The sequence below is a fragment of the Falco cherrug genome, chromosome 3, assembly GCF_023634085.1.
Source record: "Falco cherrug isolate bFalChe1 chromosome 3, bFalChe1.pri, whole genome shotgun sequence".
NCBI lineage: Eukaryota > Metazoa > Chordata > Aves > Falconiformes > Falconidae > Falco > Falco cherrug.
Genome location: NC_073699.1, coordinates 4,666,499 through 4,687,703, shown reverse-complemented (window position 1 = coordinate 4,687,703; position 21,205 = coordinate 4,666,499). Strand labels below are relative to the sequence as shown.

General features: G+C 42.5%; 1 protein-coding gene across 1 annotated transcript in view; it reads left to right on the top strand.

The window, feature by feature from the left end:
* The window catches only part of COL22A1 (collagen type XXII alpha 1 chain), a 237,305-nt gene that overhangs the window by 154,630 nt on the left and 61,470 nt on the right, over positions 1–21,205 (top strand). The window contains exons 24-29 of the mRNA XM_055706167.1: positions 7,147–7,200; positions 16,053–16,106; positions 16,480–16,533; positions 17,515–17,568; positions 19,043–19,096; positions 19,508–19,543. Of these exons, the coding sequence (XP_055562142.1) occupies positions 7,147–7,200; positions 16,053–16,106; positions 16,480–16,533; positions 17,515–17,568; positions 19,043–19,096; positions 19,508–19,543 (306 nt within the window). The remainder of the gene's footprint in view (positions 1–7,146; positions 7,201–16,052; positions 16,107–16,479; positions 16,534–17,514; positions 17,569–19,042; positions 19,097–19,507; positions 19,544–21,205) is intronic.

The following is a 21,205-nucleotide window of genomic DNA, read 5'->3' as shown; positions in this document are numbered from 1 at the left end:
GTCATGAAAAGTGTGTCTGAATGCTGGGATTTGCAGCTTTGCAGGAGGATGGGATCTGAGGGATCAGAGGACAGTCTGAAGAAGATACTACAGGACTTTAATTGGCATTAGAAAAAGAAAGGCCCCTGAGCTGGCTGGAGGATGTGGTAGAGCATGTTTCTAATGTTTTGTTTAGAAAAAAAAAAAAGGAAAGTAGGCATGTTTGCGGACAGAGAGTGAAGGGAATGTTGTGCTCTAAAAAAAGCTGATGGTATTATAGAGATCTTTTTCCCAAATTTATCATAAGTTGAGCTTGCTGTATATGAACCTCTTCCTCCTGCAGCCCATTCCCAGGAGCTCTGATATGGACCATGTGTTTTTGGTGTAACTATAATAATGCACGCTCACAGCCATAGCTCTTTAACTTGGAAAGCTAATTGGAAGGCTGCTTACGTTTTGTGGAGTAGCCCACTAGTGGAAGCACACTAAGGGGAGCATAAGCTGGGAAGACACATTGTCTTTTGGACATTTAAAAGCACTTCTCTGTTAGCCTGCTTTAATTGCAGGTCGTGAAGTGTTTTATAGACACAGAAAAAAATGTGCTATCTCCCTGGTACATCTGCTGGACTGCTAATCTGACGATTCACATCCATCGTTTGATCCTGATGGGGGACAGGAGATAACAACTACAACTGGAACCAAACAACTGGGTTATGTTCATTTTACTAGGCAGCTGCTTCTTCTAAGTGTCTGGCACCTGACGTCTCTATTTTGACAATGATACCCTCATATCAAAAGCATACAGTGGGAAGAAAGAAGTTTTGCTGGTTTTATGTGTCCCATAAGACCTTTGAGTGATAGGCAGTACTGTCTCCCTGATTTTACTAAAACTGCCTGAAAAAGAGTAGAAATCTGAGAGTCTAGTTTAATTTTAGGGTGGTTTTGTGGTTTTTTTCTCTCTTTCTGTCCTCTTCTTTCTTCTGTGAAACTGAAGAGAACTGAAGTACTTTGCTTCCACATTGAAGTTTTTTGACACCTGATCTGCTGAAATATTTGTTGGAAATAAACCCAACTTTTTTTGCTTGATGGACACAAAAGATGCAGATGTATGGCATGTTCCTGGAAAGCACGCAGATCTTTGGGTAATCCATCCTAAACACAGAGTTCTTCTGAAGCATGCTCAATAACTTAGTTTTCAAGGATTTGCGTCTTATTGACACAAATTCATTCAAGGGATTGAAATTTCAGAAGAACACCAAGAGAAAATGTTTATTCTATAGCAGAACTTTCTACACATGCATGAGGTGGCAGCTGCCCAAACCCATTTTGGGTTTGACGTGCTGTACTGCAGCCTAGCTTTCTAAATTCGCTTTTTCAAAATTTTCCCATGTTCCAAGAACAGTCAGTACAAAAGAAAAGAAAAACCCAGGGTATCGTAGGATATTAAAAACACTCATGGGAAAAAGTTTTAAAGGAAATTGTCTTTTTTAAAAAGGTAACCTTTAATGACTGTCCATCCCCATGTTTAAGACTTCAATGTACATGAGTCAGGCAGATAAGTAATAGTAATTCTCCATTTTTCAAGTTACTTCATGCACAAAATAATTTATATGAAGCATGGAATGAGAGCAAATTGGATGTAGAAACAGAGATAACTTTGAAAAAATTTACTGCAGGACCCTTTTTTTGTGAGTTAATTGCAAAGTTCAGTGTCACGGTCCAGCAGGTTGGAGGCCAGAGGAGGCCAGCTCTAGCAGTGAATTACAAAGGGGTGTCTTCTGCATCTTTAATTCAGCTGTCATGTTTCAGCAGGTTTTCATGTTCAACAATTCATGAATGTTTATTGCTGAAGTCAGAGCAGCACAAAAAGCTTAACAGACCTTTCTTGACTCTTTATAACTAGATTACAAGGCTATGGGTCTATGTAAATGGTGCATAGTTGTTTCACAATAGTCCGTAAAGGATCCTGTTAAAATTGGGGACTACTGGTTTCGGGGCACACCCTCCACCCAGAAAAGATGTGTTAAAGAGCACTTGCCAACACAGGAAAGGTTAATCCCTCTTAGTTGCCATGGGGAAGATGAATTTATCACACCTCTGGAGAGCTGCTGAGCTCTTCTTTGTGCTTTTGATAGAGGAACAGGAATACGTGTATTTGACTGTCCCCTTCCTGATCCACCTCTCTCCTGTCTAAGAGGGTTGTTGCATAGATGTTCCTGTTCTGGCCAGTCACAATTTGAAATGGGCAGTCAACACTGTTTCAACTCTTATTTCTCTGTGTATGAACTCCCCTTGATTTGAACTAACTTAGACTTGCAGGGTCCAAGGGAAAGAGCTTGGTCTCTCCAGGGAGAGACACATACATAATCCAGGAGAGAAAGGAGAATGTTTGCCCAGCAAATTGAGCAGACTTTTTGGAAGGAGCCAGTCCCAAAGTGCAATCTCTCTCAATGTCCAGAAGTCCTTACAGGCCTTTTTTTCCTGTGTCACAGTAGTCCCAATAATCACCCATAAGCTGGCCAGCCCTCATGGTATTTGCATCCTCAGGATAAGGAGATTTTCTCACTCTGTAATTTATTGTCATTGCTTGATACATATGGAGACTAAAAGGCTAAGGGGCCTCAAACTGATTATCATTGCTGTGTTTGTTCTGGCTTCTCTAGTAACGTAGAGGTAAAAGGACAGGGCTGAAAGGGGTGATCCTAACATCCCATATAGTTTACAGAGGAAATAGTTGGCATTTATACTAGCAGTCATATTCATTCACAATTAAGGATGCTTCCTATGCACTTGGTACCAAATCCACACCTGTTCCTGGGGCCAAACCTCAAAGAAAAACATGCTATGAAAATATATGGCCACTCTGGCTATTGAACAGCAAGATGAGAAATGTTCTTGGGCTATGATACCTTTCAAAATTTTCCCTCTCGCAGAGTGGGGCCCACATTTTTACTTGGTTCCCTGTGTTCCATATAGTAGACACCTTTCTGATGGATGGTTGTGTTTGTATGTATTTGCGGGTGGTTGAAATATTCAGATGATGTTGCCTGCCCTGGCAAAGTTCAATCATGCAGAAATCGAAACGTAAGCAAAGCAACAGAAAGAAGTAAAAAGGGATTGATGGCATACTTTAAATCCAGAGTGATGCTGTAATTGTCAGTGAGGTAAATATATCTATTTCCAATAAAACACACATTTTTAAGTGTACTATTTTTCAAATTGCTGATGAAAGCAAATGACATATTTCATATAGTCAAAGAATACACATTCTTACATTCTTGCTATAAGTAACAGAGCATAATTGCTGGTTTTCTCTGTCATATTATTAGGCGATGTGACATTTTGCTGAGCTTTGCTCTCATAGGTATAATTTCTCCCAGCAAGTATTTCCGTACTTTATAGACAGGCTGTAATGTTGTGGAGAGAACCTGTTGTAGTTTGATTTTGGCTAACTTCTGCACGATCAAAATGTTCCCTTCACAATGGGAAATTACACTCTCACCCTCTCTGTCGGTATAATTACATGCTGCTTTAAGGAATCTGTGTGTTTTGAAAAGCACCAAAGCTTCTCAGCATTATACCCAAGGAAAGGATAGGCTCCTCTCACATCTCTCATTGCTGCCTTGGATTAGCATGCCTGGTCATCAGCATGGAGACAGAGCAATGGGGGTATACTTGTAACAGGAGGCAAAACATGTCCGTCCTCTGCTTTCTTGGCTTTTGAGATTGATATCGGGAGGAGGTGGTGCTGCTACAAACTTCCTCAGGTTCCCCAAGTAATATTTTACAGTTGAGACGAAGTTTCCAAAAAGCAGCAGTTCAGCAAACTGTAACGAGATAATCCCTCTAAGATTTAAAGCTGCTAAAGCTACACTCCTACGGACCTCCAAAATAAAGTCTACACGTACTACTCGCATCTCTTCACTTGTGATGTTACAAGGCTTATTGGGATTTTGTTGACCTGAACACCAATGCATGTATCGCCCATTGTGGTTTTGTATAAAGTACATAACAAGGTATGTTCATGCTCTCCAACTTGTGATATCTCATTTAGAGTAAAGCCAATTCTGTTATGCTCCTTTAAGGGCTTATAAGCATTTTTGATATCAGGTTCCTGCCTCTAATGCAGCCTCTGAATTAGAGTCTGAGGAGATGTATAAACATTGCAAGGGGAGGTGTAAAGTGGGTGCTAATTATACCCAATGACAACCTAGGTTGATGGGACATGGATAAATCACAGAATGGTCAGGGTTGGAAGGGACTTTGCACAGTCACATCCAGGTGGGTTTTGAATATCTCCAGAGGAGACCCCACAGCCTTTCTGGGCAGCCTGTGCCAAGGCTCTGTCAAAGGAAAGGATTTTTTCCTCATGTTCAGATGGAACTTCCTGTGCTGCAGTTTGTGCCCGTTGTCCCTTGTCCTGTCGCTGGGCACCACTGAAAAAATCCTAGCCCCATCTTCTTGATGATCACCCTTAAGGTATTTGTAGACATTGATAAGATCCCCCCTCAGTCTTCTCTTCTCCAGCATAAACAGGCCCAGCTCTCTCAGCCCTCCCTCAGACGGGAGATGCTCCAGTCCCCTCACCATCCCTGTAGCCTCTGCCGGACCCTCCCCAGTAGCTCCCTGTCTCTGGAACTGGGGAGCCCAGCACTGGGCACAGCACTCCAGGCGCAGCCTCACCAGGGCAGAGCAGAGGGGCAGGATCACCTCCCTCCACCTGCTGGCCACGCTCCTCCTGGTGCCCCCCAGGGTCCCACTGACCTTCTTGGCCACGAGGACACACTGCTGGCCCATGGGCAACCTGCTGCCCACCAGCACCCCCAGGCCCCTCTCCGCAGAGGTGCCCCCCAGCAGGTCACCCCCAGGCTGTACTGGTGCGCGGGGCTGTCCCTCCCCAGGGCAGGACCTTACACTGGCTGACCTTCACCAGGCTCCTCTCTGCCCAGCTCTCCAGCCTGCCCAGGTCTCGCTGAACGGCAGCGCAGCCTCTGGGGTACCAGCCGCTCCTGCCAGGGCTGTATCACCAGCAAAGCTGCTGAGGGTGCCTCTGTCCCTTCCTCCAGGTCACTGATGGATGAGTTGGACAGGACTGGACCCAGCAGTGGCCCCTGGGGAACACCGCTGGCTACAGGCCCCCAGCCAGGCTGTGCCGCTGGTCACAGCCCCCTGAGCTCTGCCCTTCAGCCAGTTCTCAATGCCCCTCACTGTCCGCTCACCTCACCCAGCTTCCTGAGCTTGCCCATGGGATGCTGTGGGAGGCAGTGTCAAAAGCCTTGCTGAGGCCAAGGTAGAGAACATCTGCTGCTTGCCCCTCATCTACTCAGCCAGCTCTTCGCTGAATCAGTTACACTGTGTTGTGTGCTGGCCTCAGCGCTGTAGCTGTGAAATCAGCCACTTTAATGTGTAGCTCCTGCTTTGATAAAAGCTGGAGGCGGCATGCAGGCATACTCACCCCCCATGCCTGGCTCCACACGCTGCATCCTGTATGCTCTATCCATAAGCTTATATACTTCTATTAGTATTTTAAGTGTCCTTTGCATGGTCACCTTGGCAGCTGCCAAAATGAACATCTTTAACTAGAAAACATATGTGGAATTATGCGGTGATGTGAGTCCTTCAGGTTAAAAATGGGATCTTTTTTACTCTGACAAGCAATAAAATGATGGATCTTGAAACAGTAGAAGGAACACTCATGAACAGTGCATGTACTTGAGTATATAATATAGATTTTTGTTGGTGTTAGGGTCCTGGAAATGACTACAAACTCTGATGCCCAAGGACCTCATAATCACTCCTTTAATTTTCTTCTTAAATTCTTCTTCTGTATATGACAGCTGCTTTTTTTGTTATGAGAACAATAAGGAAAAGATTAGATTCTGACACTCCAGCTGATTAATCTCAGTCAAAACTGGGGAAAATGTCATGAAATTTTTTTTTGTTTGTGATGTTTTAGCTTTTTCATTCAAGTCAGCGGGAAGCTGTTGGTTATAGATGTTGTTCCTGGACATATTTCAATAAAGAAAAATAAAAAGAAAATTATATATGTGACTCTTACACATATGTATGACCAATCACATAATCAGTGACATGAAACTTGCTTAATTATAGTATCCTTCTGAAAAGAAAAACAGTTTAGATAAGAAGCAGAAGTGAGGGAGAAAAAAAATATCACTTCTCTCTATCTCTTGGGTATTTACGTGACTCCTTTTGTACCCTCCTAGTATATTACTAACAACCTCAGAAGTATTAATGATTCACTTTACACATTAGGAGACGGATGGATTATTTTTACAAGAAAGCCGAGTCAAAAAAATATGTGACTTGTCCGAATTAACACAGCAAGTCAACTGTTGAGTTGAGAAACAAATCCAACCTCTGCTTAACTCTGCTTAACTCCAGTGCTTCATGCATCCTTATTCCAGCCTTTCTTCCTCATGTTCTCATATAGGACTTTTCCCCCTGTGAATTATTTGAGGTCAGACTCATGGGGAACACAGGTACTGCAGCATCCATATAGGTAAACTTGTCTCGGGGTGCATTCTAGGTCCTGGCTTATCCTTCCTTTGCACCGGCGAAGCTCTCTGGTTCCTCTGGAGGAAACGTCTTTTGCTTGCAGAGGAGGCAGTGAGCTCTGCTCCTTGGTGGTAATGGCAACCCTAGTTAGAAATGTTTCCTGGCTTAGAGATTTTGAATCTAGTAGCACTAGAGTTGCTACTTTCTTTCTTAATGCATGAAACAGTGCAAGGAACACAAGGGACACTGCTTGGCTTTGTTGCGGAGGGGTGAAGGGCTGGGCTGCAGCAAGGAAAGTGCCTTTCAGCATGTGTCCACACTTGGTACCTCCCTTGACTGCATCTCAGCACTGTGACATCTCTGACCCTCTGTTGGGAGCACCCAGGTGAGATGGGAGAGTCTAGGAGATGCCATGATGTGCATGAGAGCAACCCTCATCTTTGGGGCTGTTGTCACAGTCTGGGAGATACAGACCTGTCAAAGACAACTGGAGTTTGACATCCAAATGGTGTCTGCTGCCTTCATTTCTAGCTTTTGGGTTTTGTGTAAGCACAAGATGGTGATTTACCAGTTTTGGGATGAAAGACTTTTGAAAGTCAACAGCAGTCTTTGCCCTAGTGTCTAATATTTGCTTCTCTGTTGAACATACAGGGTAAAAAGGGAGAACCAGGATTCCCAGGAATCAATGGTCTGATCGGCCCTCAGGTAAACGATGGTTTCTTCATTTTTGTATAATACGTGGAAAAATATGCTTTGTGGCACCAGGTGACCTGAAGCCACAATGGTAGCGTGCTCTGACCTTGTTTTCTTCTTATCTGCACCATCTTGGAAGTTGGTGTTTCTTCTTTACGAGCCAGATTAATTTACCCTGTTGTGATTGAGAGAAGTCTGCCTGTCTGGCAGCAATTACTTTTACCTTTCATGGTTTTTCAGCATCTTTAAACAGGAACATAAGAAAGTGTTTGGTATATGGTTTCCCCATTGTTTGTACATAGAGCAGTATCGTTCCAGAAGAAAAGCAGTGATTTGCCGTTTGCAATATTTAGGACAGTGTCTCAGCTAATTTTCAGCTGTGTGAATTAGCAATTGCAGATATACCTCTGTGCTGCAGTCTTGAAGGAAGAAGCAGTTTAAAAGATACTTGCTATTCAGAAAAGCACACTTTGAGCACAAGACTTTCTGTGGTTTTGATTCTCACACTTCTACTTCCGGAGGGATGGGTGTTGGATTGAGGGGACAAAGACAGAAGCTTAAAACGAAATGTTTATTCTCCCCATGAGGAAGGATGTCTTAAGTTAATGACCCCTTAGCTCCTTTTTTTTAAAGCTTTTGGCAAGTTAGTGCTCCAGTTGCACCATCTGTAGCATCATAAGGGCAAAATAGTGCTGTGTATGTTAAGAATCGTTAGAGAGGATTTGGCTTCATCTTGGGTCAACCCATTCTGCCCTGTATTACAACACTGACATTTGCCTCTGGGTTGGTTTCTTGCTGATTTTGTAGCCAAATTCAGCTGACCTGAGTCACTTTGTAGAGTCACCCCTGCAAGAAGAAAAATATCTGTGGGAATGTCCTCAAGCAGGGAAGATGCAACCTCACTTTAAGCTGACCACTCAAGATAAAACTGAACGTTTCATTCACTCCCATTTCAATAATAAATTAATAAACTGGGTCTTGGCTTTGAGATTTTGTTTCAATAATTGCTTAAGTTTTGTGCAGGAGTAAAGACCCTCCATTACTACAGCTGTTGGTGCTGTATTGCAACAAACAGCACACTTCTAGGCAGAAGATGCTGATTTTTCATTTATTTCCATTGGCAATCTATGCCCTTGTAACCAGGAAACATGAGCTAGAAATGGTTTCTGTGGCAGATGTTTTGTAATGAGCTGTTCACGTGCCTGTAGAGGATGTCAGAGAGGCAATCCAAGGGCTTGTGACCCTGTGCGGTGATGCCCCTTCTGTCCAGCCAGGAGACTTGCCCTGAAAAATACTACTTGGCACTGGTTTACATATTTTTAAGACTTTTTCTTTGGTACAGTATCTGGTTTGCAAGTATTTCGCCAGCAGCGTTCAACAGGAATGAAGACAGTATTTCTAATGGATTTAAAAGATTTTGTTGGTTTTGTCGTGTGTTTTTTTTTTTCCGTTGGATGCCATTAAAAGGTCCCCCCAAGCCTTCTGAAGTTTTGGGAGAGGATTTTCCTTGCTTTTGGGGAAAGATTTTTCTCTGTGCCTTATTTCTAAGGTATCTGACACTATCCATCCAAACAATATCACACTTGCTCAGCTTAAGTTCCCTGCAACTTAAAATAAATATTATGCATGTGTTAGCAATTTTATAAATGTATCTGAGAAAATTACTGACATAGCATTAAGTAATTTTCCTTTCTGCACAGGCTAAATAAAGTTAGCAAATTTTATGTTAATTAAAACCACATATAATGCTAGCCCCATTGAGGGATACTTAAATTGACTGTTCCTCTAAGCTAACTGTAAGAATGGAATAATATTGTTCTTATTCCTGCAGTGGCACCCTGTTCTGGACATGTTATTGTAGATTTCCATATTTCTGTTTGGAGAAAGTGCTTACGTTCAGCTTGTGACAAAACTACTTTTCAACTTCACAGCACTTCTCATGACATTAGATTTTTTTAAGCACTTTATCGGCATTTTTGTTTTCTTAATCAGACTATGCTCCAAAAATACCCAAGAAGAAAAGTGATTTCCTTATGCTTTAATTACATCGATATTCATCCAAGTCATGTACAGGAGTCTGTGTCACTTGTTCCTGTGCTATCTCCATGGTGCTGAGGGCCAACCGATTTGAGCTGGCCATATGCAAACTAGATTAAGACACTAAAATAACCTCCCTTTCCTCTGCTATTTTATATTTAAATACACTTTTGTTTTCTGACCTGATTCCCCCCACTGGTAGTTGTATGGGCAAAAGGAAGGAGCGAATATAGGAGCTGTAGAAGGTACATTGTGGCTGGAGAACTGCAGAAAAGACCATCTGAAGTTATTGCTGGGCTTTGTTAAAAAAAAAATAGTTGCTGTCATGCTCAGTCTGATGAGAAGCTACAGAACGATCAGGCAGCTGTGCAAGGGAACCAACCTGAGGGCTGCTCTGGAGCTGGGTCAACAGCTCCAGTGATGAACCGCAGCTGGGATGATGTCAGTCTGACTCTCAAGGGCCACTGACTGGGTGTGCTCACATTGAAGAATTAATTTAAGCATCAAACCCTGAAGCAGCGGCTAGGAGGCAACTTCTCAGCTAGCCTGGGGACGTTTTGTTGCAATAAGGCAGTTTGCTAGTTTTGCCTCTCTCCTTGCACACACCAACTCAAACTGAACTTTAATCCCAAAAGATTTTTGATTGCTTTTTCCTTCTAAGTCATCTGTGGTTGTGAACCAGTCCATGTGCTTATTTGCTTCATGTTGTCCAGTCAGCACCACCAAAAATGAGCATTTATTTTGTAGTGACCTTTAAAAACAGTGCATCTTGCAACATAATCAAGCCATGGAGTAGATACTCTGGGTCTTATTTCCCCTCTGGATATGAATGATTTTCCTGCAGCAAGGACACAGACTTCTGAACTCATAATACGTTTATGTTGTTATTATTTATTTGTATTATTTTAGTTTCCAGGAACCTTGATCATGGGTCAAACTTCAATTGCAGTAGACTGTTCAAATACAGACTGAAAAATGAGCATTTCTGTAAAACGCTTTCAGTTGAAATAGTTGGACGGGTATCAAGCACTGGAAACAATGAGGCTATGCATTTCTGCATGGTCATCTGAGATCTCTGTGTACCTTGTCTATCCCATCATCTCTTGATAGGAAGAGTTCAGAGAAAGGGTTGAACGCAGCTGATGAGGTACGTTTGCAAGTGCTTTTCTAGGCATGAGGGGTATCCTGAGGAGGAAGATCTGCAGTTAGGCCGTGTGTGCTAAGGGAGCCACGAAGGCTGTGTTCACAGGTCCAACAGAGACAGGAGCTGATGCCCCAGTGATAACGGAGAGCTCAGACACTCTGAGCTGTATCATTGAATTACCGGAGCTGAGATTCGGCTCCAAATGCAAGCACTTATTGGGTTAATGATGATGCAGGTGTCTGAGCTTCTCTTGATGAAGATTCAGTTAATATCATCAGTGGACCCTGAAGCCCTCCTAAAGCAGGTACCTGCAAATGGTCCACTGAGCCACTGTCTAGATTCCCTGAGCTGAGCAGGTACGTGCCGTCTGCCTGTGAGATAAAAACAAGTCAAAACTCTGAGATTTAAACACAAATGCCATACCTCACACTTGCACTATCTCTGGGCCGTTACTGAGGTTTGCCTTATTCTAGATGACCTGGTGGTATAACTAAGATCTGCAAGGAAGACCAGTACAAGCTGTACTGTTTATGGTTGTGGCTGGCAGTGATTTAATTAGCATAGACTTGTCTGTAGAGTGTAAACTCAAGATCAGCTTTTAAGTAATTCAGGAAATAAATTATATCCTCTGAAATGCAGGGTGTCCTTAATGTCCTTTCTATAATGCAAGGTAATAGTGCAAAATCTAAGGAAAGGATACGGGCCCCAGCTGCAAAGCTCTGACTGAATTCAAACTATGCCAGTGCTGCTTGAAATTGGAAGATAACTGCTCAGAGCTATCTTTAATAACCTATACCTTTAATACAGGTTACTAATAGGTTTAAAACCCTCTACCTTTAATGAAAATAAAGAAGAAAAAAAAGTCTTCACCTGTGCTGTTCACTAATAGTACTGAAACAAAATACCATAACGGAGTTTGTTATTGTTTTTCTCATTTGCTGCACTGACTCAGTAAACCAAATAAAAATTAACACCTAGGGAAATAAATATTCCTCTGTAGACAAAAGAGATCATGTCCATATCTTACTCTAAGTGATGGAATTAAACAAATAGAGCCTTTCACTGGAAGCAAGAAATTCTCCTGGAAAGACTGCTACGTACAAAGTAAAGTTTATTCAGTACTTTTACAGAGCTAAAAAGACAGTTCCAATATTTTTTTTTGAAAAAAAACCCAACAAAACAACAAACTTTATTTTTAAAAATAATCTTGGGATGCCAATTACAATGCCACCTGGTGATATAACTGGAGACCTCATCAGCTTATGAATGATGGCAGTATCACTGAAGCTGACTGTAGAGCGTGCATCATGGGTAAATGCTCAGATCTGTTGGCTCTTTAGGTTTTTGGTTTTCAGTGTCATCATCAGTGCCTTTTTCCATGTCCTCTTACCTTTGCCTTGGTTTGTATGGCAGCATTTAAGCAGAGGAAGGAGCAATACGGTGCTCTAATGCAGCATTACTGAAAATAATTCACAGTAGTTTTGCAGGTGGATACTGTAGTGCCTGGGGTGAGAAATGAAGAGCAGATTTGAGGAGCTGATCCCAGAACCCACTCAGATGCAGCAGAGGAGAAATGGAGAGCTGGAGTAGCAAGGGGCATAGTGAGACACGTGCGCTGTTCCGCACAGCTATCTGCAACAGCCTTATTTCTGATGGGAGAGAAGTGGAAATACAGGGGAGTCAGCACAAAGCCAACAGGAAGGGTCTGTGGGAATTTTCTGAGAGGTGAAATTCAAAGAGTAATTGGTTTGTGGCAGCAGACAGAATGCTCTTGCATGTCCCAGAGGTTCTTCTCATTCATAAAGCTGTCACACGGCCTAAAAAGCCCAGACCATGCTCTGTTTTGATGTGGGGTAAGGTCTCGCCTAAGCCTTTCTCATAGTGTAAAAGAACACAGCCATCAGCATGGAATAATATACAGAAAACATGTCTGCAAGCTTTGCCTCCAGAGACAGGTATCTGGAAAAGCCATCAGACTTCAGTTTCAATCGTGGAATGACATTTGTTCACCTCTGTCTAGAACATAACCATCCCTTCTTTCATGGAAAAGAGATTTTGGCCAAGCAGCCTAGTGATGTAGTCACAGGAAATGTTTTTTGTTCCTTTACAGAGCTTCCTTAGGGAGTGCAGAACCTAAATCTTAATCACTCTGCCTTTCCCAGCCTGCCTTTCAGCAAGGTACACGCTGGAAGAAGAGCGCATCCTTTAGTGGATCCTGGAGGACAGACACAGCTGTTCCTCCAGTATGGAGAGTATTGGATTTCTTTCCTGAGAACTGTCCCTGCATTGCATTGTCTAAGGAACTGAGCTGGATGAAACACAAGCCTGAAAAAATCCACAACCCCCAATGTTTTTAAAGATGTCCTACTCCATGACACACACCCTCACCTCTACACACTATTTGGATTTTAATTAACATTTGAAACCTTTTTGTTTCAAAACAACAGTTTGAAAATACTTTGGTTTAAACACTTTGATAGAAGATCCATGTTTTACATTTGTTTTCCAAACTGAGTTTGCACAGTCCTGTTTAAGAATAAAGTTTTCATATAAAATTTTTTGCTTCAGCGTGTAGGAAGCACACATCAGGGTCTTTGCCATTCAGAAAAAAAAAACCACTCCATGATTATTTTCTTCTAGATCAGTTTTAAAGGGACAACACTGGGGACTGGATTTGGGACAGGGACTCTCATCTGTATAATTCATCAAATGATCTCTGAAAAAGGTAATGACTTAAATCAGGTAGTTTAATCTGGGTTCAGTTTCAAAAAAGAAGTAAAGAAAACAGATGGCATGAGATTTTGGGGTCAAGCATTACAAGCTGTCTGCTGCTGCTGTTTTATGGGGGTTTTTTTAATCACAGATAAATGCTTTGCTTGGTTCTTTCTAAATAGTTAAAAATAGTCCTTGCTCTGAAGTATGCTCAGAAGTCAGGAGAAAGGGCTACGGTAACAGAAATTTATATACAAGTGAAACTGATTTGCTCTGGACAGTGGCAGAAGGGAGGTCTCTCTGAAGGATAGCCATGATGTATTTATGCAATTTCCATGCGATTGTGCCATTAGATTTCTCTGTGCAACATTTTTCAGTGCGACATGTGGTGAAGCTACATGAGTAAACCAGTCTTGGGCATGACGTCCTGGATGATTGCTTGCATGGAGAGCAATGAAATGGAATTATTAGTGGCAGTTTAGACTAAGGATCAGTGTGCTTCCATTTCAAGAGTTATAGTTACATGAGGTTATTGTGGTCCAGAATATAGAAAGTTTAAGAGAATAATTAGAAAGTGTCTTGTATAATGAGAATATCCAGAGTTACTAGGAGAAATAGGACAGATGAGAAGGCGGTAGCATCTCATGTTTCAGGGATTAAGTTGGCTGCTGAGAGATGTTTGAGGGAGACTCTGCTTTTAGGCCAGATTGATGCCTGTCTGTACTGTGCGGGTAACTTGTATCATACCTGGGATTGCTTGGGCTGAGGCTGGGTCCTGGCTGGGTTTTTTCACCACCTTCTCGATAGAAGCTCCCTGTTGTAGGGCTATGGAGAATATGTATTTTGTGGTGGGAGTTGGTTCAGTTATTGGCAGAGAGAAAGAGAACAAAATTAGGCTATTAAGGAGGAATCAATGGAATTGGTAAGGGAAGCCTGCAAAGGTAAACTTTGCACTTTCTTTCCTGCACTTACGCATAGTCCCCTATGCTGCTGAATCATTTGTTGCTGTTTATCTAAAGGTACCTTTGCCTTCTTTCCCGGGACTGCACCCAGACTTCATGGAAAACCCTTCTTGGAGCCCATATCTTCTGCAGGGCCTCTCAGCAGTACCATGCAGAGGTGGAGTAAGGCCAAGCAGAACTTCCATGTCCCTGGCACCTGAGGTCACTCCATCCAGTTGTGTCTACAGTGGTCTTTTCTCTTGTGCTGGGCTAATTTTTACTATTGATTATTTTCTTTGAATGGAGAAACCTTTTTTAAGTGATAGATGGTCTTGGCCAGATGTCTCCTGATATGTCTAGAGCTCCTTAACTGCAGGACCCTCCTGCAATAGCAGCTGAACCAGCATCCTCAGAAGCCAGTGCAGGGTTCCTCAGGAATTATGTCAGCAGCATCAGTGCACCCCGAGGCACATCTTTCTGGGGATTTTTTAGTTGTGCTCACAGCTGAGGCACTCTACAAAGCTTAATGTTGGTGGTGGGACGGTGCCATGTCCGTTGTGAGTTGCAATGAAAGCAGATGTGGGAGGCAAGTGCATCTGCAGGTCCCTTTTTTGGTCTCTTTGCCCCATCTATTGGTGAGAGACCGTCTTCTTTTCTGGCTGAATTTTAGAAGTGTCTTTGAAAAAAAACACTTATCTGCTACCTCCTCTGTCAAGCCATGCCACAAATAATTCCTTGTCCTCAGTTTTTGACACTATTTTCTTCTCTTCAGCTACATTTTTCCTTAAATGTGAAATGCTAATATTGATCCATGACTCGTAATACCTTAATGATAAAACCTGTGCTTTGTGATATTGAATGGTGACAGGGAAAATGCTGGCTGCCCTTTTTCTGTCTTGTATCGGTTTCAGTTCTTTACATAGGGTTTGGGGCAGGGAGGGTTGTTTGTTATTTTAAGTACAAACACACCAGAACTCCCCCTATGCTGAAAACTGTAGATGAATGAAATCATCATGTTAGAAAGGCAGAAAGAGCCAGGGTAAAATTTCAGTTCAGCCATATACCCATTTCTCACATCCATCCTCATGTTGTTAGGTCCTGATCCAAAAATGACACAAACACTTGCTTCATTCTGAGCACAGGAGAAATCCTATCTTGTCTACCGTGAAAGCTGGAAGTAACAAACACCTCTGCATCTCAAGCAACCTGTTGAGATCTGTCGAGTATGGAGACAAATTTCTCAGCTAGGAAGGCAAGTTTAACAGTTTGTCCAATACACAAAAGTAAATCCCTCCAAAAATCGAATGGCTATTGAAAGAATATTTTCCCTGAGAGAAACAGCTGTTGCAGGGAGATGAGTAAGAAAGGCTGTCAGGACATTTCCAACAGGAATGTATGCATTGAAGTATGAGTTTGTGAGGATCTTTTACTATCAATGAGATTAGTGTAGAGCACTAGAAGAGTGGTGCATTAGTTTTAAAACACTCGATTCATTACATTGTTTCTCCATACAGTTGTATTCATATTTTTACATCACACCATCCCCACATCGCTCCCTGGACCACCACCCCCACCCCTCCCTGCAAAAAACCCCAAGCCAATACCACAAGCCTGTTCCATTCATTAATTACTTAATTAATCTTTTTGCAGAGGTAAATTGCTCACTTTGAAACAACATTAGTCAAAAATAAATTAGGCTGGATGCTACAAGGAACCCTTCTGGACAAGCTCCGTGTTGTACGTTACCATCGATGGCCTTCAACTCCTCCATCTCTTGTATGGGAGCGGAGGGTGGAGCTCACCTTGTAGCAACAGTAATTAGTGGCTGGCAGGAGATCCTGTTCTGCTCCTGAGCATGGGTCTCCTGGAGCTCAGTTTGGCATCTTGCTTTTTTTGGACAGAATTTAATGAAAACGAAGCTCAGTGCCTTTGCCTGTTTCAAATAGGGCTGCTAATGCACAGGGGAGGACCTGAGGCTTTCAGACACTACCAGAGAGTTTGGTAAACTGGTTTTGCTTCCTTTCTCATAGGGACCTCCAGGGCCCCCGGGCATAGCTGGACCCCCTGGACCGCCTGGAGCACCAGTAAGAAAAAAAGCTTGGGATTTTTTTTGTTTGTTTATATCAAGAAGTAAAAACAGCTTGGGGAGAATTTTAGGTCATGGGTTTCGGTGGGAACTGAGTTGGGACCACTGGCAACGTGTGTTTTCTTCTGTATTTTCTCCCTGGAAAGCCACAGCTGGTCCTAGAAGACAGCTTCTCTGTGCTGAGAGTTGGAACCACGTTGTTGCTACCTGGGGATAAGTCAATGTCTACAGGAGTCCTCACAGCAGAGACCTGACTGCCATGGAAGGGAAAATTGCATTTAAATTGAAAGCAGTGACTTCCAGTGAGGTTTCTGCAAAAGACAGAAATACTGATGGTTTTTTTTTTCTTTTCTTCTGATTTCATTTTTCAGGGACTTCCAGGAGAAATCGGAGTTTCTGGTAAAACTGGACCACCAGGACCAGCTGTAAGCATCAAGGAACTGCTGCTCTTGTCTCCATGCTCTCCATGACTTCAGATACTTTAATACTCAAGTCTTTGCTTCATTTCCTGTAGCTTGTCTGCATGCAAGGTTTTATCGTGGGCTCCAACACCGTTGTCTTTAATGTAGACGTTAGCCTGTGATGCCTTTTGTGAATAAGAATTTTATCAGATGCAGCTCCACTTTTCCTACATGCTGGGACCATGATGTTTTCTTTATATGATACTTTTCAAAAGTAATTTTGCATTTGGCAAGATATTGTTCTTTGAAACCTGGAGTTTCCTGAATCAGGCCAAGGAACTCAGAATTAAAATCTCAGATTTAGCAGAGCATAGCAATTTCTGTTGGCTGTTAAGTCAAGAAAGGTGAGTTATGAAATACTTAGTATTAAGAAGTGCCACCTACGGCTTGCAGTGTTTATGGATTTACTGACACTCCAAAACAGGACAAAACTTTTTCTCATCATGTTAAATGCATTACAGGAAGACATTTTAGTTCATATCTTGCTGAACGACTCTGTCACTATGTGTCGTATAATTTAATTTTAGGAGTCTATGTATTGTATAAGAAATGACCGACATTTAGAAAGAGAAATAGACTTAAAAAAGCTTTATAGCTACAGATAAGAGACTTTTATAGAGAACGATAAGTAATTTTTAAAGTTATTTAAGAATCCACGTTGCAAAAAAGCGCTATCCTGTTGTTTCTCTGTAACAACGCTGACATCCAGTGGTCATTCACCAAAACTGGGATACTGCGAAAAGCTGAGCAAATAAGCGTTGTGAGAACTGCTGTGTATTTTGAGTCACAGTAGTGAAGAAGTCAAAACAAAATGCATGAGGTAGTTCTTCTTTTTCTTAAGCTTACCTGAGTGGCAAGAGGGACAAACTGAGCATTCTCATGCTGAGCTTGCTGTTAATGATTTAACGAACAGGCATGCAGAGCTTATGATTTTCTCTTGTTTAGGGGTTGCCTGGCAAAGATGGATTCAATGGGCTTCCTGGGCTTCCAGGTCAAAAGGCAAGTGACACCACCTACATTGGTATTAAGCTACTTAGCTGGGCAGCTTAGCTGGGTGACCGGGAAAGGGGGGAACACCTCCAGAGCCAAACACAGCCTCATCAATCATACATCACTGAGCTACTGGTGAAGCTCCAGAGACAAGTCAGCTGGTGTGATCGCACTGTACTGAGACATTGTGAAGATCGAGCTGGTTGTAAATACAGCAGGGATGAGAGATCCTCTTCCAGTCTTCAACCACTGCATCCGATTTGGCAAACCCAGTTGAGCGTTGCCAACAGAGAAGCTTCTACTGTCACTCAGGAAAGCCATTGACACTGGTAAGTCAAGGCATGTGTCCAAGGCACAAAAAAGAAGAGAGAACTGTGGCAGAATCCAAAGATGATTCTTTCGTTCCTCCCTGAAGAGCTGGGAAGAAGAGATGCCACCCTGCTAAGGCTTCTGTAGGTCTCTGTGCAAGAAAGATGGTTCATTATTTCCTACTTCTTATGCCCCATTTGAAAGCTTCTCCAAATAACGGTCTAGGAAGCATTGTCTCCTCTTCTGTCTCTGCAGTGGGAGAAGGGAGATAGGAGATTTAGAGGTAAGAGACACTCTGGTTGACTTGCCACCACTGTGTAAATAAGTATCAAAGAAATGTGCCATATTTTGACTAAAAAGGCCAAGTTAGGCTTTGGGGATGATGTCACTATATTGGAATAAGGACAGCAGCTCTTAACCATATGCTGCCTTGGATTGCATTGGCAGTTGTTGCCTTGCCTCTGATACATACATGTGCTATGACCTCTACGTGTTCCAATAACACACTACAGTTATACTTGCCTCTCTCAGCTGAGTGCACTGAGTGCCTGAGCCCAGGTCTAGCAGAGTCCCCAGCTCCCATTTGTTGATGAATAAAGGTGAGGAATTTGGACCCTATAACAATTTTCTGAGGCTAAATAAACTTTGGATTTTATCTACAGCCCTGCGTAGTACCTACTGCACTTCCCAGCTATGTAGCTATGTAGCACATTTCAGTTTTTAATCCACTGCAGTCTCTGGTCTCCTGGCTGACACCACCTACACTGAAAGTTCCGTTTCCAAGTATTTACCTAAGAGGCCCAGTGGCCAAGGTTCCGATCCCACAATTATTTCTTTTTCTTAACAGAAATAACATAGGCTTTCTAACCACATATAGTTTGAAGAAACTGAACGGAGGTTTTGTTTTTCAGGTAATTCGCTGTGGACGTCTTTATGTAACTGTGGTTGACTTTGTGTTATTCCAGAAATATTCCAGCGGGGTCATTGGTGCTGGAGATGTGATTGCAAACAACACTAGAATGGAAAAACATTCTAGGATACATATTCTCACATGGCTCCATTTACATCCTCAGGCTGACACTGAGAATCTGAGTCAAAATACTCCTCACTGTTGCCTGCAAACATGCTGCACTACCAGAGGAGTTTGTATCTTAACTTCTCGTGTTCCCTGCAGGGGGAACAAGGGGAGAAGGGTGAGGAAGGCTTTCCTGGAAAAGCCGGCCCTAAGGTAAGGAATTTTATTTCATAGTTTGCTGTAGACATTGAATCAATCAAGGTGTGACTTAGGAAGGTCTTATACTGAAGTCAGGAGGGTAAGGCTTCTCTAAAGTTGGAGGCGTACAAGGATGAGCAGATGTAGCTCATTGCCTTTCAGAGTTCATGGTGTTCCAAAATACCAAACCCTGTTTGATGCTCCTCTCTCAAGTCTACATGTGTAGGGTGATGTGACCTGGCCCTTGCATTGCCTCCCTGTGGGCTGGATTCTCAAGCCATCCAGAAGGCAGTTTCAGTGCCTTATGGGGAAATAGGTAGAACAATATAAGCCAGGACAATAGGGGACACACTTTACTAATGAGGAAGTGTTCTTACAAAAGGGTCAGGTCCTTGCAATGTTAAAGCCTTGCTTTTGTTTTTCCAGGGTGAACCAGGGAGCCGTGGCCAACCTGGTGAGCAGGTGAGCAGGAAAAACAGTCTTAGCAGCAAGGCCTACCTGTCAGAGCAATGTAAAGTGACCACATGCAATAAATGTCATTTGTCAGTAATGACATCTGTGCATGTCATTTGCATCTGCAACTGAAGATGCTACAGATGAGTGGGTGAGACTCCTGGTTGGACAGAGAAATGCAAAAACTCCAGAAGAAAAATGTGCTGAATCCAGCTTTTCATTGCATCCTGGAAGATTAGGTCATCTACTTCCTGGTGGATAGGGAGGAAAAGGCAGTCCAAGTGGCTTGAAAGTGCTTGTTTGCCTTCACACCTCAAATTAACCCAGGATACTGGTTCTAGAAGATTAGGAACTTATAATAACTATGCGATGCAAGCGGTGATGCTGTCTTTCCTAAGTTGTAAATGCTTGCTGGGAAATACCACCAGATGACTGTTAGAAGTTACACACTCGTCTTAGTCTTTTTGTATTGGGAGTCGGGTTTCAGCAGACAACTGCTGAAAAGTCCTGCAATTTTCTAAAGCACACAGCTGTCTACAAAGTCCAGTCAGGACCACTAACCGTAGATGTTAACATTGTCATCCACATGCCAACTTTCCAACTATAGTATTAAAAACTGTAGAAAAGGAACAGCCCAGTGCAACGAAGGGTTAGACCCCCAACCAAAGCACTGCCACGCAGTCTGGACCGTCTCCCCACACAGGGCTGTTTTGAATTCTAATATCACCTTCCAAAACACTTGCCTCTCGCTGTAGTGTGGTGGTCTCCACACATTTCATAAATGTTCTCTTTTCTGTCACCCCAGTCATAAATTACAATATTGAACACTGCAGACCCTCAGAGGACTTTGTATATCTTCCGAATTTGACAGGAAACAGCTAATAACAGGGGTGTGAGTGTAGTTTCTTCAGGCAGTCATACTGTGCTGCATTTCTGTAGTTTGCTAACGAGAATGTCATGTTGACCCATGTCAGATGTCTTATTAAAGTCAGGATGCATCACACAAATTCTTCCTTCTTGTCTGCTTCATTATCATATCAAGGGAGGGAACTGGGTGGGTTTGTTATAATCAGTTTTTAACAAATCCATATTGGCTGTTTTGTATTATCTTTCTGTCCTTGAGCTCATACAAACTCATTGATGTTTTGCTTCAGTACCTTTCCAGAGGCCAAAGTTACACCACATGTTTTTTATTTTCCTCCAAATTGTCCTTCCTTTCTTCTTTAACGTTAGGCCCTCTGTTTGTCCCTATGATCTCTGGGGTCTCATCATCAGCCAAGATCCTGCAGTAGCTCATAAAGCACCACTCCCTCTGTCACCAACTGTCACTTTCTTTAGCATTCTCCAAACATTACCTTGATGTTCCTAGTCATACTTGGTCACTGCAGCATCTTGTTCCTGACCTGATTTCTTCTACAGACTTATTGTACCTATATCATGATAATGTTTGGAGTCTTCCCATATTTCAGTGATAATTTCATTAAAGCGGGGATCACCTTTTCTTGTTCAGTATCTGTACAGCGCTTAGTGCATTTGGGTCCTGTCCGTGACTGCGATCCTTTGTGATACTGCACTACAAGCGCAGATAGCAGAGTAATTATAAATAGGAAAACATGTATTTTCAGATGACAAACTGGGTCAATTTGCAGCTAAATTTGAGAATTCTTCATA